The 13,905-nt window shown below is 35.1% G+C and overlaps 1 protein-coding gene and 1 pseudogene across 2 annotated transcripts in view; one reads left to right on the top strand and one right to left on the bottom strand.

The window, feature by feature from the left end:
- Window positions 1-13,905, bottom strand: part of LOC306647289 (dynein axonemal heavy chain 12-like) — a 332,440-nt gene that overhangs the window by 218,922 nt on the left and 99,613 nt on the right. Inside the window, 2 exon segments of the mRNA XM_079116520.1 lie at window positions 1,050-1,250; window positions 2,065-2,250. Of these exon segments, the coding sequence (XP_078972646.1) occupies window positions 1,050-1,250; window positions 2,065-2,250 (387 nt within the window).
- On the top strand, window positions 11,430-13,318 carry LOC306646743 (vesicle-trafficking protein SEC22b-like; annotated as a pseudogene). Its single transcript has one exon. The product of its transcript is annotated as a vesicle-trafficking protein SEC22b-like (transcript).

Genomic DNA, 13,905 nt, shown 5'->3' with positions numbered 1-13,905 from the left:
TGTGGAAGCTGCAGCAAAAATAAGGGGAAAATTTGGTAGGGGCAGGGAATCAGGTATCATGAAGATAAAGGGAAGATCAGAAGTAGAAAAAGGAGATCAAGAAGGAGGTAGGAGGGATAGGAAAGAGGAAGAAATGCAGAATGAATTGAATGTAATCACACTATATGCATATATAAATATCCATAAGTAATTTCATCTTTACGTATATGTAGAAAGGACCAGTGAGAAATTAACAAACAAGTAAAAGTAAGATCATAGAGCAGAAGAAGAAGAATGAGACGGAAGAGGGAATATGAAAGGGGGGAAATGGGGACTGCAATGAAGTAAAATCAAATTCCATGCACATATGATTCATCAAAATGAATATAACTACTATGTATAACTATAATGCTCTAGAAAAAATAAAAAAAGAATACAGCATGAAACAGGATCTAGGCTTTCTAAAGTTAGAAATAAATACCAATTGGGAATGGGTTATAGCTCAATGGTAGAGTCTATACTTAACAAGCATATGCAACAGCAAAATAAAGAACCAGATTATTTTCTTTCCACATATATCACTGTTAAAGACAAAATTTTTGTAAAACCTAATTTTCTTTTCAAATGATTAAAGTTAATGTCTCAGATATTTATATATATTTCTACATTAATTTAAAAATATTTGTTCTTGCCAAGCACAGCAGCCCACACCTGTAATCCCAATGGTTTGAGGCTGAGACAGGAGGATTGTGAGTTCAAAGCCAGTTTCAGCAACTTAGTGAGGCCCTAAACAACTCAGTGAGATCCTGTCTCTAAATAAAATATGAAAAAAGGGCTGGGATGCAGCTCAGTGATTAAGGGCCCTGGGCTCAATCCCTGGTGTGAAAAAGAAAAAATTTGTTCAAGTGTTTCACCAGGTAAAGTATCAAGGTTACAGTTCTATGATTTGAATAAACATTTAGAAGCCATTTAACAAATGGACTTATTTCCTTGACAGCACATATGTAATAAGATTGCAATTTTTATAATTGACCAACTGATAGTCAACACAGCTATCATATGTAACATACCTTGATCTCTTTTTCAAATGGTTTGATAAAAGGTGAGCCTCTCATTGTCTGAGTTTTTATAATTTGATCATCAAGGATCGCCTGAATCTCATCCACTGAAGAAAGAATGCAGACTCCAGTATCTCGATACAGACTTATATGAAAAGCAATTTCATCCCAAGTTCCTATCATGTTATTCATGGCTTTCTCTAAGGAAAATTCCTAAAGAAGAGAAAGAGAGAAATAATGGAATGGTGAAAAGAGGACCTTATTTACTATATTGTCTTTTCCTAAGTGAATTCAGTAAGCATTTGCTTTATTACACTAGCATTTCCTGACTATAATCTGTGGCATTATAACTTTTTATTAGAAAGTTTTCTTAACAATTAAAATTTTTCTCAGAAGATTGTAGCTTTAAAGTTCACTTTTTGCTATAGAAACTACTGCTGTCAGTATTTAAATGGACAACAGGATAAAATGCCTGCTGGACTTTCTTTAAAGTGGTCTTTCTGCAGGCCAGGTCTGAGGATATTTTCTGTGTATTTCAAGAACCCTTTCTCTATGGCCGTTTATGCTGTTAGGAAACACACACACACACACACACACACAACACATACACACACACACACCCCTATGTTACACATGCACCTCCCCAGGATTGTTTTTTTTTAAATCTTTGTTTGTTTATTTTTATGTGACGCTGAGGATCAAACCTCATGTATGCTAGTCAAGTGCTTTACCATTGAGTTATAACCCTAGCCTCTCCCCAGGATTCTTAATGAAATAACTATATATCATGTATCTATGCAAGCTTACCATCTCCATGTAGGAATCAGGAAGTGGTCAAAAGAGCCATTTTTAGTCTGGATTCAAGACAAAAAAGCACACTTTGTGCAGGAAAAAGAGTGTTCTTTTCTGATTTTCTCCCCCATCTCTACCCACTGCTATCCAGTACTAAGCACATTCAATCACAACACAGCTATGATTATTCAATTTACAAACACATCAAAGTATTTCAGTTTATCTTCATGTTTACCTTGCTTGCACCTGCACTTATCACTTCAAATTTATCCAAGTATGGTGTAAGGTTTAATTTCAAAACTTTTCTCAGTGTTGTTCCAGAGTCTGGAGTCAAGTCATAGCCAGCAATTTCTGACATCTGTTTCCAGTGACGAGCTCTCATTCCTGGATTGCATAGAATGGAGACAGTAGGAATATACTCCTAATGGTAAAAATATAAACAATAATGTCATTTGACTCCCATACATATAGATTCTACAGACAAACCTTGAAAGTATGAAAAATGCATTTCTTCAAATTATTTAATCTATTTACAGAAATACAATTAAAATCTCAATTACATTTGGAGGAAGAGAAAAACTAACAAAATGATTCTAAAGTTCACCTGATGAATAAACACATTTTTACATTTGAAGACAAAAATTTATTTTGAAAGTTTACCTGAAAAATAAGCATGTAAAAATAGCCAAGAAAATTACAAAAGTTATAAAGAATGAGGGATAAATGTTCTATAAATATGTATCTGAGGAAAGTATGGTAACTAAAGCTGTGGTATTTTTTAGAAATTTCAAGTTGTTATATATACTATTGTGGAAATATAGTTACACCAGGTGTGGTGGCAAATGCCTGTAATCCCAGCAGCTCGGGAGGCTGAGGCAGGAGGATCATGAATTCAAAGCCAGTCTCAGCAAAAATGAGGTACTAAGCTACTCAGAAAGACTTGTCTCTAAATAAAATACAAAATAAGGCTGGGGATGTGACTCATCCATTGGGTGCCCCTGAGTTCAATCCCCAGTACCCGCCCTCCCAAAAAATTATATGTTACAATATCAAAATATAGCATATAGTTATAAACACACACACACATGAATGGGGAAAAAGCCTTACTGAAATGCAAAAAATGTAGCAACACTTTATTCTCTGCTAAGATCAATTTATAATCATCATCTTGCATATTTCTATCTACTTTTAGGTACTCACTTTTCAAAATCATATAAATTTTGAAGTTATTTTTGTTTGAAAATAAAAATAAGATATTCAACAACACAATTTGTCATTCTTGGTATCAACAGAACATTTTTCTTAAAATCAGGAACAAGCTAGGTATACCCATTGTTACTACTTCTAATCAACATTGTATTCAGTGTTTCAGCCAGTTCAATAATTTACATAAATAAAAGTTAGGGGGGAAAATTAAAAACTATCTTTACCACACCACACACCGGATAGAGCACTAATCTCCAGGATATATAAAGAACTCAAAAAACTTAACACCAAAAGGCTGAGGTTGTGGCTCAGTGGTAGAGCATTTGCCTAGCATGTGTGAGGAAGTGGGTTCAATTCTCAGCACCACATGTAAATATGTAAATAAATGAATAAAATAAAAGGTCCATCAACATCTAAAAAATATTTTTAAAAAACAACACCAAAAATACAAATAATCCAATTAATAAATGGGCTAAGGAACAGAGCAGGCACTTCACAGAAGATACACAATCAATCAACAAATACATGAAAAATGTTCAACATCTCTAGTAATTAGGAATGAAAATCAAAACTACACTAAGATTTGATCTCGCTCCAATCAGAATGGCAATTATCAAGAATACAAGCAACAGTAAGTGTTGGTGAGGATGTGGGGGAAAAGGTACATTCATACATTGGTGGTGGGACTATAAATTGGTGCAACTACTTTGGAAAACAGTATTGAGATTACTCAGAAAACTTGGAACAGAGCTGCCATTTAACCCAGCTATCCCACTCCTCAGTTTATACCCAAAGGACTTAAAATCAGCATACTACAGTGAGCCAGTCACATCAATGTTTATAGCAGCTCAATTCACAATAGCTAAACTGTGGAACCAACCTAGATATCCTTGAATAGATGAATGGATAAAGAAACTGTGGTATATACACACAATGGAATATTACTAAGCCTTAAAGGAGAATAAAATTATCGAATTTGCAGGTAAATGGATGGAACTAGAGAATATATGCTAAGTGAAATAAGCCAATCCCCCAAACCAAAGGTCAAATGTTTTCTCTGATATGTGAATGGTGATCCATAATGTGGGGCAGAGGGCAAGGGAAGAATGGAGGGAAGAATGGGCAGAGGGAAGTAAGGGGATGGGAGCAGGTATAGGGGTAAGAAAGATGGTGGAATGAGATGGACATCATTACCCTAGGACATGTATGACTGCATGAATGATATGACTCTACATTGTGTACATTCATGTACAATGAATTGAAATGCATTCTGCTATCATGTATAACTAATTAGATTAAAAATAAATTTTTTTAAAGAAGGAAAGTGCCCATCAAAAATAGATAAATAAATGAGCAAAAGGAAGATCAGTAGAGTAGAGGAAAGAGAATGGGGAGGGTGAAGGGGAAGGAAAGTTGCAGGGGCAGGTTTTGAAATCAAATTCCATGCATGTATGATTTTGTCAGAATGAACACAACTACTATATATAATTCTCTAATAAATTATATTTGGCCATTAATTTTAAAAAAAGACAAGGTGAAGACCTTAAGTTTTTCACTTGTCCCAACTTGGCAGATAGCAACTCAAGGAAGGGTGACAGACTGTAAAAGTATTTTATTTTTCTATAAATAAAAAGGAAGAAAAGCAAAACAAACAAAAACAAAACCACTATGTTTCACAGATTGCTGTATACGTACAGTTTCTGGATATTAAATTAACATAAAGAAATTAATAAAATTTCTGTATGCTAGTCACAGCTAAAAACATAAAAAATATCAATCTACAAAAATAACAACAATAACAAAATGAGGTACACTGGGATAATCAAATTAAAACTGTGCAAAAGGGCTGGGGAGATAGCTCAGCTGGTAGAGTGCTTGCCTTGCAAGTGCAAGGCCCTGAGTTCGATCCCCAGTACCGCAAAAAAAAAAAAAAACTCTGCAAAGTTGTTTGGGAGAAATTATATAACTTCATTCAATAATTTTAATGAAAATCTAAATACAGTTAAATCTAATAAAGTAAAAATAAATGTAAAAAACAGAGATTCATATAAGTGACAAGGGGTTACAGTCCAGAATATATAAGAATCCCCAAAGAAACCCCAAAATCAACAATAAAAACAGAAACAACCAACCACACAAATGGAGTCCAAAGTATAAATGAAATACGAAAGGCAAATTGAATGTAAATTCTATGATGGTAGGTATTTTGGGGTTTTTTACTGATATATCTCAATGAAGCACACAGAATAGTACCAATTATATCACTGTCGATCAATAAGAATTTGCTTTATAAATAAAATATATTTTATTAGAAATCAGGGGAATATAAATTAAAATCATATTCATATAAAATGTTATATTTACTAGAGTAGCAAAAATCGTGACATCTGATGATGTGAGAATATTGGCATGGCATGGTGAGAGTTTAAATTGAGAAATAATTTGGAATTTTCTGGCAAAACTGAACAACCATATATTTTAATATTCAGAAGTCTCACTACTAGGCATATATCCTGCTTAGAAAAACTCTTGCCCATGTACACTAGGACACAAAACTATAAGTTAACAGTATTACAGGTACATGAAAATGTGCTCAACATCATTAATAAAGAGGGAAACATGAATTAAAATTACAATGAGATCTCATTTGTGTTAGCCAGCTTTCCATTATTGTGACAAAATACCTGAGAAAACAACTTAAAAGAGGAAAGCTTTATTTTGGCTCACGATTTCAGAGGTTTGCATCTGTGATAAACTGGCTCAATTGTTTCTGGGCTGTGCCGAGCAGTATATGATGGCAGAAAGGTGTGGCAGAAGAAAACTGCTTGCCTCATCAAAGCTAGGAAGCAGAGAGACAATGGAAGAGGACAGCGATAAGATATACTCCTCCATAGTGCGCCCCTTGTGACACACTTCCTCCAACAAGGCCTCACCTTCAACAGTTTTTCACCACCTCCCAATAATGCCATCAAATTATGAATCCATCAACACATTAATCCGCTGATGAGGTTAGTGCCTTCTAGATCCAATCACTTCCCCAAAACCCCACCTGAACATTGCTGCACTGAGAGATAATCCATCAACACACGAGCCTTTGGGGGACATTACAGATCCATACTATACATCGGTTAGAATGGCAAAAAGATAAAAGTGTTGGCAAGGATGTGGAGAAAATGAAATTCTTATGGACTCTGCTGGTGGGGACAGAAATTAGTACAACCATTATAAAAACAGGTTCCTCAGAAAATTAAAATTAGAACTACCACATGAACTAGTAACCTCACTTCTGTGTATACAAATCTAAAGAAAACGAAATGAGTATCTTGAAGAGATATTTGTACATCCATGTTCACTTCAGCATTATTCACAATAGCTAACCATGAAAATCACCTAAATACTCACCAAAAATGAATGGATAAAGAAAATGAGGCATAATGTGTATACACGTACACATAACAGACAATATGGATGAATCCTGAGGGCATTAAGAGTGAAATAACTCAGAAAGAGATGACATATATTACATGATCTCAGTTGCATGTAGAATGTTAAAACAGTTAAAGTCATAACAACTGATAGAGCAGTGATTTTCAGGGTTAGGGCAATGAAGAAATGTTGGTCAAAGAATACAAACTTTCACTTGAAAGATGAATTAGTTTTAGGGATCTAAAATAGAGCACGGTGACTATAGTTAACAATACTTGTTAACTATAAATTTTAATGGTGAGAACATTTAAAAAAGGTAACTATGTGAGGTAATGGATGTATGTTACTGGATTGTGGTAATCATTTCATAATATCTACATAATCAAATAATCATATTGTAAACCTTAAATTTATATATTGTCAATTATATTTCACCAAAGCTGAAAAAAGTATTAATAACATAAAACTACATATGGATGACATATTTTGATATGATTTTATAAACTATTAAATTCAAATTTGATTAAAACAAAAAAGTAAAGGAAACGAAAACAAAATTATGACACATTTAACTTTAAGAGGAATTAAAGGGATAAAATAAGGAAGAAATGCACAGAAGGAAAACAACAGTATTAGTAATCGAAGGAGGAAAGGAGTCATGACTGTTCATTTTCTTACTGTACTTATGTGTTATATATATTCTTCAAGTATTAGATAATAAAAGTGTTGAGAAAAAAGAGTACTTATCTGTCCCTCTTCCCAATCCAAAGCCTTAAAATCACACTTATTTTTCTGATCCACCTCCATTTAAAAAAAAAAAAAAAAAAAAAAAGCCTTACCTGTTCTCCAAATGGCAAAATTAATTACTCCAGGCCCTATTCTCTCACAGGATACTGATATACTCTACTTAAGAATTAATTCATTCAGGGCTGAGAATGTGGCTCAGTGGTAGAGCACTTGCCTAGCACATGTGAAGCACTGGGTTCAATCCACAGCATCACATAAATATAAAAAAATAAAGGTACTGTGTTAATCTACAACTAAAAAATATTTTTTAAAAAAGAATTTCTTCATTCTATCACCTTGTACTAGTTGTCCAAAGTCTATTTTTCTACCACATTTTATTCTCGCTGATGTGCAAGAACCATTTCTTATTTATCCTTGCCCCTTGACACAAAAAATATCCTTTCAGTGGTGGTCAAATATTTTCTGGATTTAATTTTATTTGTATCCATTCTATGCATGCAAACAATGTTCAATTTCACTAATGAAATTAACTATTAGATATGGCCAAAAGTCAATTTGAGAGACCTAGAGGGAAAAAAACTGCATTATTAGACCCTACCTAATATCAATATCCAAGCTAATTTAGCAAATGGAGAAAAAAGCATTTAGATTTGAAAGGAGTAAGAATCTCCATTCTCAGATGGCATGATCTTCAATATAGAAAATCTTAAGCAATTCGTTTTAAAAAATGAGAACTACAGCTGGGTGCAATGGCACACTCCTATAATCACAGTGACTTGGGAGGCTGAGTCAGGAGGATTCCAAGTTTGAAACCAGCCTCAACAACTTTGCAAGACCCTAAGCAACTTATCGAGACCCTGTCTCAAAATAAAAAATAAAAATGACTGACTCAGTAAAGTGACTGAGTTCAATCCCCGATTAAAGAGAGACAGAGACAAAGACAGAGAGAGAGAGATGACAGACTGAGACTGAGGCTACATACTATTCCTCAGTATTTAGCCTAAAGAATTAAAGTCATCATACTATAGTGATACATGTACATCCATGTTCAAAGCAGCACAATTTATAGTAGCCAAATTAGGGAATCAGCTTAGGTGTTCATCAACAGATGAATGAATAAAGTGTGGTTTATATACCAAAAATTATGTAATTTGCAGGAAAATGGATGGAACTAGAGACCATTATGTGACGGAAAATAAGCCAACTCAGAAGGTCAAAAGTCATGTTTTCTCCCATATATGGAAGCTAGAGAGGAAGAAAAAGATAGTGGAGGTGGGAGGAACAGGGATCTCATGAAGATGAAAACTGGCTAAATTATATTGCTACATCATGTGCATGTGTGAATATCTAACAACAAATTCCATCATTATGTATAACTATAATATACCAATTAGAAATGTGGAAAGAAAAAATTGAGAACTAAAAATCAAGGTTGCAAGATACAAGATCAATACATAAAAATCAAATATTTAAGCAATCCAAAAATAGAAGTGGGGGGAAAGTATCACACATCATAGCATCAAGAAGAATAAAATACTTATGAATAAATTAAATGAAAGAAGTGCAAGACTTAGCAAGACAAAATGGCAATGCGTATAATCCTAAAGACTTCAGAAACTGAGGCAGGAAGATCACAAGTTCAAGCCCAGCATGGCAATTTAACAAGACCCTGTCTCAAAGTTAAAAGGGTTGTGGATGTAGTTCACTGGTAGAGCTCCCTGGGTTCAATGCCATGGTACTTCAAAATGAAAGAATAAAAAGTATAAGACTTATAGAGTAAAAATTACAAATAATTGTTTAAAATTAAAGAAGACCTAAATAAATAGACATATACTCTATGTGCACATAAAATAAAATAAAATGGACTGGGGATGTAGGTCAGTGATAAAAACACCCCTGGATTCAATCCCCCAAAAAAAGTAAAACATGAAAAGATAACCCACTAAATGAGAGAAACTGTTATTTCAAAAAACCTGAGATTTACATCTAGAATATATTAAAGAACTAAAATTCAAAAAGAGACAAATAGTCCAATTAAATGGACAAAGGATTTGAATAGTATTTCTCCAAAGATGACATACAAATGACCAAAAACACATGAAAAGATGCTCAGCATGATCCATCAGGTAAATACAAATCTAAACCCGAAGGGATACAATTTCATACCCAGTATGATGGCAATAAGATCAATGGTACAGAATAGAGGACACGGACACAAACCCAAATAAATACAATTTTCTCATACTAGACAAAGGGGCCAAAATACGCAATGGAGAAAAGATAGCCTCTTCAACAAATGGTGGTGGGAGAATTAGAAATCCATATGCAACAGAATGAAACTAAACCCATATCTCTCACCATGCACGAAACTAAACTCAAAATGGATTAAGGACCTCGGAATCAGAACAGACACCCTGCAGATTATAGAAGAAAAAGTAGGTCCAGATCTTCAACATGTCGGCTTAGGATCAGACTTCCTCAACAGGACTCCCATAGCACAAGAAATAAAAGCAAGAATCAACCTCTGGGATAGATTCAAACTAAAAGCTTTCTCTCAGCAAAGGAAACTATCAGCAATGCAAAGAAAGAGCCTACAGAGTGGGAGAAAATCTTTGCCAATCATACTTCAGATAGAGCACTAATCTCCAGAATCTATAAAGAACTCAAAAAACTCTACACCAAGGATACAAATAATCCAATCGACAAATGGGCTACGGAAATGAACAGACACTTCACAGAAGAAGATCTACAAGCAATCAACAAACATATGGAAAAATGTTCAACATCTCTAGTAATAAGAGTAATACAAATCAAACCACCCTAAGATTCCATCTCACCCCAATTAGAATGGTGATTATCAAGAATACAAGCAACAATAGGTGTTGGCAAGGATGTGGGGAGAAAGGTACACTCATACATTGCTGGTGGGACTGCAAATTAGTGCAGCCACTCTGGAAAGCAGTGTGGAGATTCCTTAGAAACTTGGAATGGAACCACCATTTGACCCAGCTATCCCACTCCTTGGTCTATACCCAAAGGACATAAAATCAGCATACTACAGAGATACAGCCATATCAATGTTCAGCTGCTCAATTCACAATAGCCAGATTGTGGAACCAACCTAGATGTCCTTCAATTGATGAGTGGATAAAGAAACTGTGGTATATATATACAATGGAATATTACTCTGCCATAAAGAACGATAAAATTATGGCATTTGCAGGCAAATGGATGAAATTGGAGACCATCATGCTAAGTGAGATAAGCCAATCTCAAAAAACTAAAGGACGAATGATCTCGCTGATAAGTGGATGATGACACATAAGGGGGAGGGTGGGGGGAGTTAGTGTTAGTGTTAGGGTTAGGGTTAGGGTTAGGGAGGGGGACAAGAATGGAGGAAGAAAGGACTGTTTAGAGGGAAAAGAAGGGTGGGAGGTGTAGGGGGGAAGGGAAAAAATAATAAAATGAATCAAACAACATTACCATATGTAAATTTATGATTATACAAATGGTATGTCTTTTACCCATGTACAAACAGACAAACAACATGTATCCCATTTGTTTACAATAAAAAAAAAGAAAAGAAACTGTGGTATATATATACAATGGAATATTATTCAGCCATAAAGAATGATAATATGATGGCATTTGCAGGCAAATGGATGAAATTGGAGAATATCATGCTAAGTGAGATAAGCCAATCTCAAAAAAAACAAAGGACGAAGGATATCGCTAATAAGTGGATGATGACACATAATGGGGGGAGGGAGGGGTTAGTGTTAGGGTTACAGTTAGGGTTAGGGAGGGGGGCAATAATGGAGGAAGGAAGGACTGTACAGAGGGAAAAGAGGGGTGGGAGGGGTGGGAGGAAGGGAAAAAATAAGAGAATGAATCAAACAACATTACCCTATGTAAATTTATGATTACACAAATGGTATGCCTTTACTCCATGTACAAACAGAGAAACAACATGTATCCCATTTGTTTACAATAAAAAAAAACCAGAAAACAATTAACAAAATGGTATGAGTTTGTGCTCACATACCAATAACTACTTTGAATAAACTGGATTAAATTCTCCAATCAAAAGGTATAGAATGGCTGAATTAAAATAAAACGAAACAAAAAAAAAAAAAAACCAAGACCAAAATATTTGTTTTAATATTTTATCTTAAAGAACACCCAGACTGAAAGTAAATGGATGAAAAAAGATATTCTGGAGGGAACTGAGGTAGAGGTGTGACTGAAGCCGCCGAGGAGGAAGTGAGGACTATGCCTCAGGCTGCCCGGGCCAGTGTGGGGTCCCTGTAGCCAGTGAAGATGGTGTTACTTACGATGATTGCCTGAGTGGCAGACGGGCTCCCACTGGCCGCCTCAATGCAGGAGGACGAACAGTCTGGCCGGGAACTTCAACAGTATCAGAGCCAGGCTAAGCAACTCTTTCGAAAGTTGAATGAACAGTCCCCTACCAGGTGTATCTTGGAGGCAGGAGCCATGACTTTTCACTACATTATTGAGCAGGGAGTGTGTTATCTGGTTTTGTGTGAAGCTGCCTTTCCTAAGAAGTTGGCTTTTGCCTACCTAGAAGATTTGCACTCAGAATTTGATGAAGGCATGGGAAAAAGGTGCCTACTGTGTCTAGACCTTATTCCTTTATTGAGTTTGATACCTTCATTCAGAAAACCAAGAAGCTCTATATTGACACAGTGTGCTCAGAGAAACCTAGGCTCCATCAACACTGAATTGCAAGATGTACAGAGAATCATGGTGGCCAATATTGAAGAAGTGTTACAACGAGGAGAAGCACTCTCAGCATTGGATTCAAAGACCAACAATTTGTCCAGTCTGTCCAAGAAATACCGCCAGGATGCGAAGTACTTGAACATGCATTCCACTTATGCCAAACTTGCAGCCATAGCTGTATTTTTCATCATGTTAACAGTATATGTGCGATTCTGGTGGCTGTGAAGTAGTGAATCCAGTCATTGATAAGGGAGAACATAGAACCTGGCAGGTGTATGTTTTCAGGAAGCTGAGCTCATAGGAATGTGTATTAGAATCCAAATGGAACTTCTGCCTCTAAAGACCTTGCAAGAAAAGACATCCTGAAAATGAAAGAGTATGCCTCATTTATTGAAGCTTAACCCTTTGTGGAAAGTCTCTTGGGGGCAGAGGCTTTCTCTGGTGCTAAGCCATTTACATTAGGGAACAGTAGATTGTTTTGTTTTTCTCCTCCCAGTACATTTTTAAAACAGCACTGACTGGGCATTCTCATTCTCTAATGGAGCCATCAGTGAGATTTAAGTAGCCAACCTGTGCTAGCAATTCCTTCAAAGAAGGCAGCCCTTTGGGAAGTTCTTTTGACTTTAATCAACATTCCTTTTGTTGGTGACATTTGTGATTTTTCAGTAATCTGAGTTTTTGATGCCTTTCAAACAAGACTCCAAGTATGTGAAGGTTAATTACTGTGCTGCACTAATCCTGTCTGTTGGCCCCTATAGGAGTTAACCTTTGTTGTTTTCCTTTTATTATATTTTGTTTGTTGCACAATTGCTGTAGGGTTAAATGAATTATATTAAGATGCCGTGAAATTGTAAAGCACTCCTTGATTAAGAAGCTACAATTTTTCTCTCATTTACTCTTTAAACAAAAGACTTAAATTAGTTTAGGTTATTATTAATTTTATTTCACTGCTTTTGGTTTATATTGCTATAACAACAGGGGTATAGCATAGGATGGCTAGAGGCCCCTGGCTTAAAGAGAAGAAAGGCCCAGCCTAGTACTACAGCTTTGTCTTGCCCCTTACTTACATTATAGTTTTCCCTACTCTGTTTTTCTCCTGCTAACATTTTTGAAAATTCCCCTTTATCCATTAGTTTTATGTACCATAAACATCCTCTCAGGATATTCTCACATTTCAAAGTGGAAACTGTTCAGCTATATAGTTAATTAAATTTGAAATCTCTGCAGATGAACTAGTTACACTGCTACTTTTATCTAAGAAACTCTGAGAGCCCCTCATTCCTGTTTCAGTTTATGCAAATTCTTTAAGAATGTTCTAAAAATAAATAACTCATTTACAATGGCTTCTATTAATCAATAAAAGCACCTATATAAAAAAAATATTCTGTGCAAACAGAAATAAAAAAGGAACAGGTTAGCTATACTTATTTGAGACAAAAGAAGTTTTAAGTCCAAAACAGTAAAAAGGGACAAAGAAGGTCATTAAACAGTGACAAAGAGATCAACTCACCAAGAGGATATGACAATTGTAAATATACATGCACTCAAGAGGAGGGTACCTAATTATATAAAGCAAACTTTAAGAGACCTGAAGAGAGACATAGATTCCAACAATGTGAAGGAGATTCCAATATTCCACTTTCAACATTGGACAGATCATCCAAACAAAAAAATCAATAAGGAAATGATAACCTTGAACTATACTTTAGACCAAATGGAGCTAACTGACATATATAGAACATTCTATCCAACAGCAATAGGATTGATCATGGATCATGGTAGGCCATGAAATGAGCCTTAACAAATTTAAGAAGATCTAATCATATCAAGTATCTTTTCTGATATGAAAGAGAAAATCAATATCAAGAGAAACCAGGGAAAATTAACAAATGTATATTGAAATTGAACAATATTATACTGTATGCAAATACAGAAATGATATAATGAATCCAAC

Source organism: Sciurus vulgaris (assembly GCF_902686455.1).
Source record: "Sciurus vulgaris genome assembly, chromosome: 16".
NCBI lineage: Eukaryota > Metazoa > Chordata > Mammalia > Rodentia > Sciuridae > Sciurus > Sciurus vulgaris.
This window is presented reverse-complemented; position numbering and strand designations above follow the sequence as displayed.